This window comes from Capricornis sumatraensis, chromosome 8 (assembly GCF_032405125.1).
Source record: "Capricornis sumatraensis isolate serow.1 chromosome 8, serow.2, whole genome shotgun sequence".
NCBI classification, from domain to species: Eukaryota; Metazoa; Chordata; class Mammalia; order Artiodactyla; family Bovidae; genus Capricornis; species Capricornis sumatraensis.
Genome location: NC_091076.1, coordinates 77,465,071 through 77,480,440, shown reverse-complemented (window position 1 = coordinate 77,480,440; position 15,370 = coordinate 77,465,071). Strand labels below are relative to the sequence as shown.

At 52.3% G+C, this 15,370-nt stretch overlaps 2 protein-coding genes across 3 annotated transcripts; both read right to left on the bottom strand.

Moving 5' to 3' along the window:
* Positions 1 to 674: 674 nt before the first annotated feature.
* CHRNB1 (cholinergic receptor nicotinic beta 1 subunit) lies at positions 675 to 9,012 on the bottom strand. Its single transcript, XM_068978745.1, has 11 exons — positions 8,952 to 9,012; positions 8,727 to 8,866; positions 8,107 to 8,151; positions 7,514 to 7,623; positions 7,302 to 7,410; positions 6,803 to 6,950; positions 6,135 to 6,344; positions 2,854 to 3,077; positions 2,188 to 2,369; positions 1,688 to 1,835; positions 675 to 942 (listed from the first exon to the last, which is right to left on the bottom strand). Exons 1-11 carry the CDS (start codon positions 9,010 to 9,012, stop codon positions 802 to 804), a joined length of 1,518 nt encoding a protein of 505 aa, XP_068834846.1. The 3' UTR covers positions 675 to 801.
* Positions 9,013 to 9,255: 243 nt separating this feature from the next.
* FGF11 (fibroblast growth factor 11) lies at positions 9,256 to 14,623 on the bottom strand. Of its 2 annotated transcripts, none has more exons than XM_068976628.1 (5): positions 14,295 to 14,623; positions 12,501 to 12,611; positions 12,200 to 12,303; positions 11,378 to 11,576; positions 9,256 to 11,104 (listed from the first exon to the last, which is right to left on the bottom strand). In XM_068976628.1, the coding sequence occupies exons 1-5, from the start codon at positions 14,485 to 14,487 to the stop codon at positions 11,034 to 11,036; spliced, it is 678 nt and encodes a 225-aa protein (XP_068832729.1). In that variant the 5' UTR covers positions 14,488 to 14,623; the 3' UTR covers positions 9,256 to 11,033. The 2 variants fall into 2 exon arrangements, with proteins under 2 accessions (XP_068832729.1, XP_068832730.1); XM_068976629.1 differs by having other exon boundaries at positions 11,378 to 11,492.
* Between the last annotated feature and the right edge of the window lie 747 nt (positions 14,624 to 15,370).

Below are 15,370 nucleotides of genomic sequence, written 5' to 3'. Positions count from 1 at the left end.
TTAAATTTTGGCCAACAGCATGAGCCAAACAAAACACATCAGTGTGTAACTCTGATGTATATTGTATAATGTTTTTGTTCTCTTCTTATATGATGCTCAGTCTAGGGAGCAGATTCTAAATACTGTTAATATTAGCTTCATTTTACAGATGGGGAAACTGAGGCACAGAGCAATTTAGTAGCTTGCCCAAAGTTTGAGCACCAAAGCTGGAACTTGAAGTTTTAAAAGTGTGCTTTTTATCCTCATTACAAATGCATCTTTTTAGAAATAACCTTTTTCTTTTTATCTAATCCTAAAGATATTACATATTACAAATATGATAAACTGCAGAAAGGCAAAAACAAAAAATGACCACTAGTCCCAACACACAAACATCAGCACTACTACTTAGTGTATTTCCTCACAGAAAAAAAAATTCCCTATTAATTCAACCAGAGGTAACTGCTATATAGGTTAGGATCTATGCTAGGTGCCTGGGATATTACAGTGAACAAGACAGAGTTCCTGCCTTTAGAAGGCATACAAGTCTAGTTCTTGTTGTTTGTTCCATTCATTGCCAGCATAGGTGTTAACATCCAATAGAGCTTCCTCAAGAAGCCAAAGAACAATAAACGGTTAGTGCATTTCAGGTGGGCCCAAGTCCCCCAAATGCCTAGTCCCATTTAGGCTCCCTCCTTAGAAACGAAATGAGAGAACTGGACTCCTAGTGATGGAGTTAAGATGCAGAAAGGTATAGGGCTTGAGAGCCCTGCTAAACTCTCAATTCACTTGGCCAAGGATCTGGATCTCCACCTTCCAGCCTCAAGGAAAAGGGTCGGCGGGGGGCAAGTGGTACGTGGCATCCAGAAAGATGACGAGGGTCCCAACGCTTGTGAAGATGATGAAGGTCCATAGGAAGAGGCGGTCCACTACCATGGCCACAAATTGCCAGTCCTCCTTCAGCTGGGGTTAGGCAGAGGAAACTGTTCCTGAGTCCGGACCCCCAGGAACGGCTGCCCCAAGGCCCTGTGCCCCATCCAGATCCTCCCACCACAGCTCTGAGACAAGGGCCGGCCTCAGAACAGCAGAGAGCCACCACAGGCAATGGATGTGAATCAAGAACAAGAAGGAAAGTAAGGACAGGACCCAGTGAGGCAAACTTCCACTCAGAAATAAACCCGAGGCACTTCCCTGGTGGTCCAATGGCTAGGACACCACGCTCCCAATGCAAGGGGCTGGGGTTCAAGCCCTGGTCAGGGAACTAAATCCCACATGCCACAACCAAAGATCCCATATGGCACAACTGCTGCTAAGTCGCTTCAGTCGTGTCCGACTCTGTGCGACCCCATAGATGGCAGCTCGCCAGGCTCTGCTGTCCCTGGGATTCTCCAGGCAAGAACACTGGAGTGGGTTGCCATTTCCTTCTCCAATGCATGAAAGTGAAAAGTGAAAGTGAAGTCGCTCAGTCTGACTCTTAGCAATCCCATGGACTGCAGCCTGCCAGGCTCCTCCGTCCATGGGATTTTCCAGGCAAGAGTACTGGAGCGGGTTGCCATTGCCTTCTCCAATATGCCACAACTAAGACCCGACGTAGCCAAATAAATAATTTAAAAAATAAAAATAACACCGAGTGCTGGGGGCGGAGCCTGTTTCCGGGTGGAGCCAAGGGCCCCCAGGCCTTGCCCTGGTCCACTCTCGGTGGACATACCGCGTCATGGTCTTCCTGTTCCTGCAGCTGTCGAGCGATGTAGCTGATCGAAGAAACGACCTCCCGTAGCTCAGGAGAGAGACCCACAGCCCGGTTTGGACCATCGATAAATCGCCGCAGGTCTGGAGCAGACAGTTCAGGCTGGAACCTGGAAGAGGCGGGACTGTTTGGCCACGCCCAAGGCGCAAAGACAGCCTGGGCGGGTGCTCTAGCCCCTGCCCCAATTCCCTCCTCCAACGCAAGTCTGGGTTTCAGAACGTGAGAGGGCCCCTCAGGTTCTCGCCTATGGCGGCGACCTCTCTAACCTTCTGCAATTTTTCCTAACCTCTTAGGCGTTTCAGTTCCCACCTCTCCACAAAGTGGGCAACAGATGGCATACTACAACTCCCATGATGCTCAACCACAACCTCCGGGAGCTTAGGTCGCCTGCACCGCACAGTCTTCTGGGAATTGTAGTTCTCCCTCTCCCTTTTATGTGGGCGATGGAGAGTAGGTATTACCTGTTGGGTTTGGGGAAGAGAAAATCATTTGGTGGCTTGCGGATGAAATATTCATCTGTTCCCCGACCCCAGCCACTTCCTGGAGAATCCCTGAGAGCTATGGAAGGTGGCTCCAGCATCTTGTCTCTCTCAGGTTTGGGCCTCTTCAGACCCAGGTACAGAGGGAGTTTGTGGATAAAGATCTGCAGAGTAGATGAACAGGCATGTTGGAGGGGGTTCTCAGGCCTTGAGACCAGAAGAGAAGCCGCAAACCACCCCCCTGGCACGTGCCCACTCCTGCCAAGCGTGCCTGAGTCCCACAGGGCCCAGAGTCTTAAGTGGGTTAGGAGACATCCTGACTGGAAAGAAAAGTTCTAAGGGCTCCCACCCTGATAGTACCTAGCCCTTGGAATGCTTCCATGGGACCCACCCCACAAAGGGCAGTATTGATGAAGAGAGTCTGGAATCCACACAGAGTTAATAATGTGAGGATAAAATTAATTGTGCAACATTTCAACACCCAAAGACCCTGGCACTCGGACACTCTACCAGGAGTTGAAGTTGTAGTCTCCCTCGGGTCTGTGAAAGGGAAGGTTGAAGCTGATGGGAGAAAGGAGCAAAGCCTGGACAAAAATCCAAATACTAGGATTTAGAGTTAACACAGGTTGAAGGAGGAGGTCTTCTTACCTGACGAACCCAAAGGGGCATTTGGTGGGTGTGGGGTGAGCGATGATGCAGGTTGAGGACCACAACACTGAGGATAACTGAGAAGGTGACGAGGACCATGGTGAACATGAGGTACTTGATAATGATGGGGACAGACAGGGAGGTCTCAGGTACTTTGTCTGCCAGCAGCAGCAGGAACACAGTGAGTGTTAACAGGGCAAAGATGGAGAGCCCCATCTTCTCTCCTTGGGGGACAGAGGGGAAGGTGGAAGAATTAGGCTTTGCCAGAAGAAGATCTCCCTGGCATAATCAGTGACCATGTTTCCAGCCCACTCAGACAGGGTTTTGGAAGGGCCAACTGCAAGCAAATGACTCCTGCATTTAAACCTCCAACCTGGACTTATTCCCCTAAATTCCATGCTTGTCTTCCTAACTCCTCCATTTGGGTGTCCAACCAACATCTCAGATTTAACATGTCCAATACTTAATTCCCTCACTGCCGACTCTCCCCACAGTCTTCCACATTTCATAAATGACAACTCCATCTTTCCTGTGGCTCAAGCCAAATCCTTTGAGTCATTTTCTGTTCTTGTCCCTCTCATCCCATATCCAATCCATACCAAACCTTATTGATACAAGCCATCATTACCTCAGGTCTGAGTTATTATAAAGGCCTCCTCTTTGCTTCATCCTTTGCCCCCTGCTGACTGTTTTCAACAGAGCATCCAGACGGATCCCTTAAAGATGTAAATCAGATCATAACACTCCAGTAGCTTCCCATCTCCTTTAGCATAAAAGCCAAAAGTCCTTACTGCAGCAAGGTCTTCCCATGAACTCTCTGACTTCGTCTCCTACTGTTTTCTCTCTTGCTAACTTGATTCAGTTACATCAGCTATTTCTTGAATATGCAAGGCATACTCCCACCTCAAGAGTCTTCACATTCACTCTTAACTCCTCCTGGTAATTTCTTCCCTCAGATATCTACCACGGTCATTCTCTCACTTCCTTCAAGTTTTTGTTCTAATATTGATCAGATATTCCCTTTTTAGTGAGACATTCACTGACCAGGCCTATTTTTAAATTGCAACCCCTGTGATAAGCCATAATGAAAAGAATATGAAAAAGAATATATATATGTATAACTGAGTCACTTTACTGTACAACAGAAATTAAACACAACATTGTAAATCAACTATACTTCAATACAATTTTTAAAATAAATAAATAAATTGCATCCCCTACTCCCATCCTCATCCTCCCCAAACCCTTCTCCTGCTTCATTTTCCTTCTTAGGACTTGACCTCTTCTTCTTCTTTTTTTTAATATTTATTAATTTGGATGCACTGGGTTTTAGTTGCAGCATGAAGGAAACTTTGATCTTTGCTGTGGCATGTGGAAATTTTTAGTTGCACCATGAGGGATCTTTAGTTGTGGAATACGAACTCTTAGTTGCAGCATGTGGGATCTAGTTCCCCAACCAAGTATCAAACCTGGGCCCCCTACAATGGGAGGTCAGAGTCTTAGCTTCTGGACCACCAGAGAAGTCCCTTGACCTCTTCCACTATATTGTTTAATGGATTTATTTATTATGCTTGGACTGTCTCCTCCACTAGAATGTAAACTCCATTAGAGTAGGGATTTTTGTCTGTTTTATTCACTGATGTATTCCCAGTGTCTTGCACATTACAGATGCTCAACAAATATTGTTGCATGAGTTAATAGACCAACCCCTGTAGCACAAATTGTATAGCAAATTGAAGGATCTAAAAATGAAATAAAGTATATAAGAATATGCCAGGTGGCTGGTTATTCCTGTGACATACAACAGGTACTGGGAACTTCAGGGAAGGTATTGAAATAAATAACATTTATGGTCTGTTCTGGTTTAGTTCTATAATATTGGTTTCCAAGATTTGCCTTGCTCCAAGAAGAAGGAGAAGTAACATGTGAAAGTGTTCCTAGAGCTTCATCACTCTCCTTCCCTTAGACAGAGAGGACTTGATTCCAGAGAGAAGGAAAGCATGTGTTTTTTGTTTGTTTGGTTTTGGGGGCCACAGCAGTGAAAGCCCAGAATCTTAACCACTAGGCCCACCAGGGAACTCCCGGGAAAAGCATCTTTTGAATACCAGAGTTTAGGACATCAGTCTCTGAATCAAACTGGTACTAACCAGGTTTGGAATAGCGACACCGCCTCTCTCTATATAAGGTCAGCTGAATGACAAACTCTCCTAACCTCTTTATCCTCCTCTGTGAAACAGGAAGACAATTCAGCACCTACCTCACAGAGTTGTGAAGATTAGAATTGAGTTAATATATGAATCCCATGGATGGAGGAGCCTGGTGGGCTACAGTCCATAGGGTCGCAAAGAGTCAGACACAACTGAGGTGACTTCACACGCACGCACACATAGAAAACATATTATCTGTATTATCTTATAGCAAGTGCTCAAAATTAGCAAATTACATACACTTACACAAAGTTTACAGAGTACCCTGCATAGTTCTCTTAACTCAGTTAATCCTCAAAATAGTCCTACATGATAGGAACAGTGGGTGTCCTATTTCCAGATCAGGACACTAAGAGATTAAGGAATTTGCCCAAGGTTACTCCTTAAGCACTTTGTGCTGTATTTTAGAGAACTGTTGGATATTATTTTCTAGGGAGATGGGAGGTTTAGGGACTAGTACTCTTGCCTGGAAAATCCCATGGATGGAGGAGCCTGGTAGGCTGCAGTCCATGCGGTCACTAAGAGTTGGACACGACTGAGCGACTTCACTTTCACTTTTCACTTTCGTGCATTGGAGAAGGAAATGGCAACCCACTCCAGTGTTCTTGCCTGGAGAATCCCAGGGACAGCAGAGCCTGGTGGGCTGCCATCTATGGGGTTACACAGAGTCATACACGACTGAAGTGACTTAGCAGCAGCAGCAGGCATCTGACAAGCGAGGGGACAGAGGATGCCAAGAATGGGAAAAAGGAAAGGAATAGTTATCTAAGCCTGGGAGCTTGCAGGTCAGAGGAGTGGCAGTTCCAGGGATGAGATCCTAGGATTCTGAAGGGAAGAGTTCAGAAGTTACTAGATGCAGAGAAGTGAGCAGCAGAGGGGAGACAGCACTTGAGGTTGGAGGGGAAACCTGAATCCAGATGCAAAGGCTCTTCTTGAAGGGAAAACCTAGGTAAGATTGCTTAAGCACAACTCCTGATGGCCTGAGTTGGCAGGAAAACCTTCCCTGTATTATGGGTGAAGAGGAAGAAGCTGAACTATTGGTAAGTAAGACAGCTGGGGCTCCTCCCCCCTTACCTGCATCCGGTGGCAGGTAGAAGACAAAGATGGCCAGGAGAGTGATGAGGATGCATGGGGCAATAACGTTGACCAGGTAAAAGAGAGGCTTCCGGCGAATGATGAGGTAGAAGGTGACTTCTTCACGTCGTCCTTCCCCGCCTCCCCTAGGATCCACTGGAGGCTGAATTAGCCGAGAAGGCTTGTGGATAATCTCCCACTGGCCATTCTCTTGGTGGGGTGAGGGGGGAGAAGAGAAGGTGACAGATATGGGACATGTCTTTGTTGGTGCCAGATACGGCTTTTTTTTTTTCTTTCTTTCTTTTTCTTTTGCCTGCTCCACGCTGTTTGTGGTAGTTCCCCAGCCAGGGATTGAACCCAGGCCCTCAGCAGTGAAATCACAGAGTCCTAACTACTAGACTGCCAGGGAATTCCCAGATATGGCTTTCTCCACCACATCCTAGAGCAGAGGAGACTGATATAATAAGGGGCAATAAGGGGCTAGCTATAGACCCTGGGCTGGACAGCCCATCTCTATTTGAACGAGTCTCAATTTCCATACCCACAAAATATAGATAGTTATATCTATCTTGCCGACCTCACAGGGACTCGTTGATGGAATATGTTTATAAGCCTGTTAGAAACTGGAAATCATAAAGCCCATGGACATGGAAGTTATACCCACTCACCAATAAAGGTCCCTTCATGAATATACACTTCCTGCCGCTCCTGCCCCTCAGGACTCAAGCCAGTTTGCAGGCTGACCTCTGAGCTGTCATAGCTATAGGAACTGAACACCATGCTGCAGTTCTGCCAGTCAAAGGGGAAGTAGGTGACCTGGATGGAATGGAGAGTCACTAGAGCTGCCAAAGAGCTGGCTGGGGCTGGGGGAGTTGGGGAGGTCACAGGGCAGACAGGGGTCAGAGGATATGGCCCCTCAGGAGCTAGAGACCACCAAGGGAGATCACCTAGAAGTGGAGTCATAGAGAAATCAGAAGGTTGTTTGGGGAGGCCATGGACATTGGAGGAAAGGTCACTAAGGAAGACTGGAAGTCAATGAAAGTGGACAGAGAAGAGGAAACTCAACGGACGCTAAGAGGGATGTGAAGGTCATGGGGATAATGGAGGAGTAGGTCTGAGGGAGGGTTTCTACGATCGCCTTGAGCTTCCCAGATGGAGCCGGGAGACCTGGATGCTGCAACTGCTGCGATAGATGCCTGGGGGCTGCCAGCGCATGGAGCCATCGGAGGACACCACGACGCTGATGTCCAGAGCAACATCAAAATTTCCATCGTTACTGTAGGAAAAGAATCAAATCAACTCGGATCAGGCCCCGTCCTCCGGAGGCCGCGCCCCTCCAGAGGCCCTGCCCCGTCTCCCAGACTTTGGGAACATCCTACTTGTTTAGGAGCACCACGTCGGGTAACCACACGGATTCTGCTGAGATGCGGAGTGAATCGATGCCCTCGTGGTCCTCAGGGTCCCAGCTGAGCCTGTAGTCAGTCCATTCCTAGGGAGGCAGAGGCTGAGGGGCCGTCTGGGGTTGGAGGCTGGGAGGAGCCTTGGGACGTGCGCAGGAAGCCCGGGCAGGGAATGCAAGGGAGGAGAGCCGCGCAGGCCTGGGCTGTGGTTCTGAAGGCCTAGGCTCTGATTCCAGTTCCACGTGCACTCTTTGGGACCCCGTGAACTAATTTTCCTTCCCTTGCATCGGGCCCCAATTTTTCCATTTTGTAAAAACGAGGGGGTTGACGAGCTAGTCTCTAAAACAGTGTTTTTCAAACCGCAATTAGCGACCCTTTTAATGGGTCAGGAGTCACATGAGTGGCCCCAAACCAGAGTTTAAATTCTTTTCTGAAGCCTCTGTTTCAGTTATAAATGTGTTTTCTGAGGTCATGATGCAAAAAAAAAAAATTCTTATTGGGCGGGACATTCGAGGAAATTGTAAAGGCAGCGAGGTCGCCCGCCCTTTCCCACCCTGCGGGGGTCTCCGTACCAGGTCTAAGTAGACTTTTGTGCTCATCTCCTCATCCTTCTCGTTCTAGAAGGGAAAATTTTAAGGGTAGATATGATGTAAGTGTAGAGAAATAAGGGGCTCGGTAGGTCAAACTCTCCCTGGAAACTCCCTTCTTTTTCCGAGTCGCACTCTCTCGGGTTCAAGCCCCATCTCCTATAACCTGCGTGGATTTAAACCCTATCTCTCAAATTTCCTGCGGTCCTTACGGCCAGCCAATTCATTTACCAGTCCCGACGTGGACCGGACTGAATCTCCATCTGCTGTTTATTAACTCTGTCCGGCACCAAGCTCCGCCCCAGCCTGTGACCCCGCCTCAAGACCCGCCTTCCGGCCAGTCCAGCGGCCCCCAGCTCCATTTCAAGATCCGCCCATAGGCCTGTACATCATTTTACCCGGCTCTACCCTGGTCGGTCCAGCAGCCACGCCCACAGCTTGTCCATTGGTCCGATTTCGACCCAACCTGCTCTAATATCCCATCAGTCTCCTAGTCTGGCTTCGCCCCGGACCCTCTCCCCCAGTGGTCCCTGGGTCCCGCCCTGCCTAAAGCCACGCCGCTAGTCGCCTAGTGGCGGGACGCAACTCCCCGCGTGCGCCCTCACCAGGCTGATGAGTTGCGCTAGGGTGAGACCAATGCTGACCCACACACGGTCTCCCACCTCCCGCGCCGGCCGCACCGTGCTATCATAGCCTGAGAAAAGTTTTTCGCGGAGTCGGCCCTCCGCCTCCGAGCCGCGGGCGCCTGGAGGAGGAAAGAATTGAGTGAAGCTTTGATGCCCGGCCACGACCTCTGGCCCTGTCACTGCTCCTTTGAGGCCCACACTTACCCGGGGCGAGATGCGCCCCCAGCACCCCCACCAGGAACAGAAGCAGCGCCCCTGGGGTCATAGCCCGCCCGCGTCGCTCAGTGAGTCCGCTGGGTGAGTCGCCAGGACAGCCAGCGCAGGGGAAGTGACGAGGCACCCAGGAATGTGCACCTGTTATTGGGGGGCAGCTGCCAGCCCACCCGCTCCGCCCCTGGGACTTGATCCCGCCCCGACCAACTGCCAAAGCCTGCCACCCACAGATGACAGACAACACTTCAGTTGTATAAATCTTTAATTGAGAAAGCGTGGAGTAGAGACCCGGTCCCCTGGGAGCAGATCCAGGCGATGGGTGGAGCCTGAGCGGGGTCTGTGTGGGTGAGGGGAGCATCCACCCCTCTTAGGACAAGCCAGAAGTAAAAAGAGCCTGAGGAAAGGCAACCTGCCTCTGAGTCCTAGCCCTTCCCTTTAGTGCCTCCTCAGTCTACTCTGCCCAAGTCTGCCACCACCCAGAGTATCCCTCCCAGTTCACTGATGGGCTTCTGATCTTTTTCAGGCCTGCCCCGAGCTCTCTGCATTTTTTCAGAAAAATCTAGTCAGGCCCTTTTTGGGTACCTAAAACCCAGCTGAGGTTATAAACTCTAAGGTAATAAAGCAAGTTTTATTCAGTTAGAAGCGTGTGGGGGTGTATGAGGTTTAGAACCTAAGAGGCCCTCACCCTCCTTAGCCTGATCTGTAGGGGAGAAGGGTGGGGCTTATTGCTGAACTGGGGTCTCCTCATTGTGGGTGGGTGGGAGTCAAGGCTATGTCGCATTTGTCTTTTTTATTCCAGACCTACTACCCTAAAGACCTCAGCTTTAAAGGGGACCTGGAAGGAATTCCTGCTGAGGTAGCTACGTGTTCATATCCCCTCAACCCAGGCACAGGTCCAATCACGCCATGGTTCTGGTCCCTTCCCCATCCTAGCTGCCCTACTATGAGCCAGGGATTCCTTCCAAAACTCCTTTGCCCTTCCTCAGACTGTTTCCCAACAGGGCCCCAACTGAGCTGTAGGAACTAGAAACTGCATGTAAAAATAAGGTTAGCATTCTATAGGAAGACTAAGAGTTTTAGAAAATTATCTAGGAAAAACAAGAAGTGGTTCTTGATCCATCTAGAACTTAGTTTTTTGTGAATCATAGCTGGGTCCTTTCTAGAGCTCATGCATAACAGGTATCACTAGAGAAGGTGGGAATGTGGGTCTAGAACTTATTCTAGAGCAATAATATGGCTATATAGGTCCCCCGTTCCATCCTGAAGGAAAGGGCTGAGAGCGCTGGTCTATGTCCTAGAGCTAAGATTCAGAAGGAAGTATGGCTCCATATGTGTCTAGAACACCGTGCTCTAGAATTGGGTGTCTCTGGGATAAGAAAGTTCAAACTGTGGTGATCTGAGACTGGTTCCAGTTCAGGCCAAGGCCAAAAGCTGGACAGGGCTCAAATCCAGCTACTTTGAAGTCAAGGGTCCATCTGGGTCAAGGACAGAAGCCTGATGGATCAGAACAGAGCCTGGCAGCATGCCTGTGTTCCAGCACAGAGCCTGAGTGCAGAAGTAGCCCTGGCTGGAGTGCCTTGTGTTCTGGAACCTGTCTGGAACAAGGCAGAAGGTGGAGTAGAGAAAGAAGGAATGATCCTGAGCGCCAGTGGACCTACAGATCTATGGCTCAGTGGCAATGAAAAGGGCAAAGGGTTCCAGGAACTGGCTGAGCCCAGGATGGGGAGGATTTATGTTCTGGTTCAGTCAGTTTTGGAATCCCCAGCGCCATCTCAGAAAAAGCCTTTGGAGGGACGAGTATGGAAGAAAAGAAGTGATCAGCCAGGACCATTTCCAGACATCTTCCTCTCTGACCCCCAACCCTGGGCCTAAGAGTCTGAGGGTCTCAGCAGGCCCAGAAGTCACAGTGGCCCCTAGGCTCCCTCGGGGCAGAGCACCTGGTGGGACCTGGCTGCACAGGGTATGAGTGTGGCAGCGGTGGTGAGAGCAGGGCCGGAAGCAGGGCTGGGAGACAGGCTGTGGTGTGGCTGGCTCTGTGCGAGTGTGGGGAGCCTCCAGTCCTGGGATGACATTTCAGGGGGCATGGGGACTGGAAGGGGAGGTCTCAGGGACACTGTGGAGAGAAGGCTCCCGGTACATGGCCACTGTGAAGGGGGGAGAGAGGAGCAGGAAGGAGAGTTAGGCACCCAGAGAGCTCTGAATAGGCTCCGTTCCCCTCCATGCAGCCTCTGGGAACCCCAACCCACAAAAAGAGATCTCCCCAAATCCCTCAAGGCCAAAGTCTTCCTGGCTTGGCCTGTCATAACAGGTATCGTCTTAAAACACTTATAATCCCTGAGCTGTATGTCATTAAATGTCCATGTCAAGGTCAATACCCTCCCATGTGGCCTGCCTCTTCCCAGAGGGTCCATACTCACCCTCCAGGAGCTTGGGCACAAAGTGGGCAGCTGCCTTGGTCTTCTTGACTCGATTTCCCTTCATGACTCGGCCCTCCTTGTCCAGGCCCAGATACCAGGCCCGTCCAGAACGGCGCTGGCGATAGAGAGCAGAGGCGTACAGGACATAGTAATTCTCAAAGACGCACTCCTTAAAGCGACACTCAGCTGTGAAATGCGGCTGAGGAGACAAAGACCCAGAAAGGCACACACAGACAGAGACAAAAAGACACATCACTGGACTAGAAGGGAGCCCTGGGAAGAACAAGGCAGGAGGCAATCCATACATTTGAGGTGAGAAGAACCAACTTCTGAGTCCATGCAGGAATTGGGACAAAAGGAGGATGAGAAAGAGTCTGGTGGCCCCCAAAGGCCAGGAACTAGACTTCTGGGGGTCTGGAATAAAAAGATACATTCTCTCTAATCTACTCCACTCCCAACCTCTCACCATCCAGGGGACCTGGAGGGAATTCCTGCTTGGAGGAATTCCAGAATCCTTTCCCAATATCCCAAATGACTCTGGGATAGTGAGTAATAATGAAGTCTCAAGGAGGTAGGAGGAGACACAGGGACCAAGGCAGCTGCCCACTTCGGACATTCAAAGAGCCTGGGGGCACATGGGGGGCTGTTCAAGGAGGAGAGATTAAAGGGACTCTAGAGTAGGTGCCCCTGAGTGGGCAGTGAGGACAGGGTGTTGGCAAGAGCTGGAGGGAGACAGAGCTCTGAGCTGCAAAATACCTGTAGTTGGGAAGTGTGTCCTAGAGGAGTCCCCAGACCCCAGGCCACTCCACCCCCTTGTCTCACCGAGCTGTAGAGCAGCCCCTCAGCGTTCATGGCCATGTAGTGACCCAGCTTGGCACTCTGGATGGTGACTACTCGCAGCCCCACAGGGATCAGGTTGAAGTGGGCTGGGGGTAGAGAGAAGGAGCCTCAGTACCCCAGACCTCCAACTCCTATCTGAGCGCGCACACACACACACACCCATTCCAGTTCCAGCTCTTCCCTTGGGAGTCAAAGAGCCAATGGATCCTGCAGCGGGAATAGTATTGTCATGGCCTGTGCCCGCTCTCCCCCTTCCCACCAGGCAGCTGGCTTCCCCTCTCACTGAAAGAGCTGGTATCCTCTGGGGTGCCCTGGATGCTCCCGTCGGGATTCGCCTGGAGGTAGAAACCCTGGCGGCAGAACAGTTTGGTGACGATGCCTTTGAGCTGAGGTTCTGGAGAGAGAGACATTCATCTTGGAACATGACATCTCTGTTCCCAGAAACATTCCTACACTTGGCGGGATCAGAGGAGAGAAAGAAAAAGAGAATGGAGGGAAGGAAGAGGGTCGGTCCCAGGGCCCTCCCAGCAAGCTCTTTCCCACCTCTCTCAGATGCCAGAGGAAGCTGGGGTGTGGGTCCCTTCTGCTGCCTCTAACCAGTTTTCAGTTTAATTTATTGAAATTTATTTAAAGGCTTAATTCCTACCCTACAGCTCAACCAGAAGAGGGGGAGGGGAGAAGAGGGAAGAGGAGGGCAAAGATAAACGGAAAGGCAGAGGACAGAGGGAGACCGGCAGGCCTGCTGAAAGGGCAGTGTGTGTGCGAGTGTGGGGGCAGTAAGGTGACCACAGGGTAGGGGTGCCTCCTTAGGGATGGGGGTGGGACTGGGTCTGACGCTGACTCAGCACCTGCTGCTGCGGCTGCCGTTTGCTTGGCGTGGGCCTCCCCTTGGCCTGGCGCCGGTCTGTCTGACACTGACCCATCTGTCTGTCTGTCTGTCTGTCTGTCACTCTACTGGCTCGCGGGGGCCCAGCCCTCCCTGAGGCTCAGCCTCTCCCCTTCAGCCAGGTAACCCGCCTGGGATGGGGGACATTCGGTACCACACCAAGGAAATGGGGGAGGGGGCCGGGAAGCTGGCGAGGCAGGCTGAGTCACGTGGGGACCCGGTCCCACCCAAAGGGTGGGCTGCGGACCGTACCACTACGGAGGGCCGGCAGCGGAGGGGGGAAGGACCGCTGGGGGGCGGGGGGGGGGGCGGTCTCTCCCTAGGGGAGCTGGGAGCGGGGGAGAGAGAGGCCAGAGGGACTCCCTGGCTGTCGCACCTGGACGGGGACCACACGCCAACCCTCACAACTCTCGTCCCCCGAGGCTTGCTCCCGGTCGATTTCCCGGTACCCCCTCGTAGGTGGTACGCCCCTCAGTCTCCGTGTGGGTCTCCAGCCGTGTACTGTGTCTGAGTTCCTCATAGCAGAGGGTCCCCTGAGCCCGTGAGGCCCGATTTTGGAGTCGCGTAGGGGGTCACGGGGGGGGGGGGCGGGGATGCCCAGCTCCTTTCTTGGAGCGCAGGTCACGGGAGGAGGGCGCACAGAGGGGCGGGCTGGAGAGGTAGCTGCAAGGACACCCGGGGGAGAGCTGGGGAGATTGGCGCCGAGCCAGGCAAGCTCGGCCAGGAGGAACGGAGCCAAAGCTCAGAGGAGCGGGAGCACCGGGGCGGGGGCGGGGCTGCCGGAGCCGCAGAAACCCTCGGGGTGACCCAGGAGTCCGGAACCCCCAGGCCCCTCCACTCGGGTTTGAAAGAATCGCGAGAGCCGGCACGTAGGCGGAGGATGGTGGGGGTGGGGACTCGTGTTGGGTACGGGGTTGGGGGGGCGGCGAGAAGCAGCCGCCAAGCTTCGGGGCACCCGGTTTAGCCCCTCGTGCCTTCCCCTTGCCCTCGAAAGCAAGGAGACTCGGGGTTACGGGCGAAAGAAAAGGGAAACTGAGGCATCGTCTGGCTGAGAGTTGGTGGCCCGGGCCCACCCCCTTTCATTTTCGGGAGCTCCCCCACTTCGGTCAGGCCCCGCTCTTCGGGAGTCGCTGGCCTCAACCTCCCAGGCAGAGAGACCCCAGGCTTGGAGACCCTGCCCCAGCCACTCACCCGGGCCGCGGTCCGTCCGCGCGGGCCGCCCCCCGCACAGTCGCACCTTGGACAGCAGGATGAGCAGCTGCTTCTGGCAAAGGGACTTGGTGCCGCGGGGACACACGCGCCGCTGCGCCGACACGGGCCGGCTGCCCCCGGGCTCGCGGACCTCCCGCTTCTGCCGGATCAGGCTACTGGCCAGTGCCGCCATGGCGCCCCGGGAGGAGACACCCCCAAACCGGCAGGCGTCCGGAGCGCGCTGGGCACCCCCTCCCCCAGAGAAGCCCGCTCGCTCACCAGGACATTCTCTGGACGCTCCGGTCCCGACTCACCGCCCTACCCGCAGGACCTGAGGATAAACCCTAGAGGACCCCCACCCTAGGCTCCAGCTCCCACCCTTGGGCCTCCTACTAGCTTCGTGGGACTCAGCAGCTTATTTACCTCTCAATGGACCCCACCCTCGACTTTTGCCCCCTACAGAAAACTCTCCCCTTCTCTAGTCTCCAGTGTCCCTGTCCCCCACTAACCTTATCCCAAAGGCAAGACCCTCAGATTTTCCAAGATGTGGTTCCAATATCCCCACGCACCTTTCCACCCTATTTCCAGGCCCCCTGTTCCTGACAAAGCCACTCTTATAATCTTAAAGGTGTGGGTCCTTAGCTTTGGAGATACTCGCTCACCCCACTCTTGCTGGGGTGCTGCCAATGTCAGCGAAGAACCCAACCTTGGTTCCTTTTCCTTTGCCACCCTCTAAGTGAAGAATCCCCCACTTTTTTCACTGAAATCCCCCACAAACTATGTCTCAAGATATTCAGACTGTCCCCATTCAGCAAGCAGAGGTTCCCAGACCCTGTCTCTGGACAAACCCAGCATTTACCAAGTCACCCCCATTTCTAGTGGCAGAGGGTTCCAGGTGCTGAGCCCCTTTTCTCACCTTGTTACCCTCCACTCCTTTTGAAGTCACCTCCAAACCCTCCCTTCCTAGTAGTTACACCAGGTGGTTGTCTGGAGGGCCCTCTGTCACCTCGGAATAAGAAGCATAGGTTTTGGGGTTTGGGGTGGTTTTTTTTCTGGCAGCCCCTTAATTTCCTCGG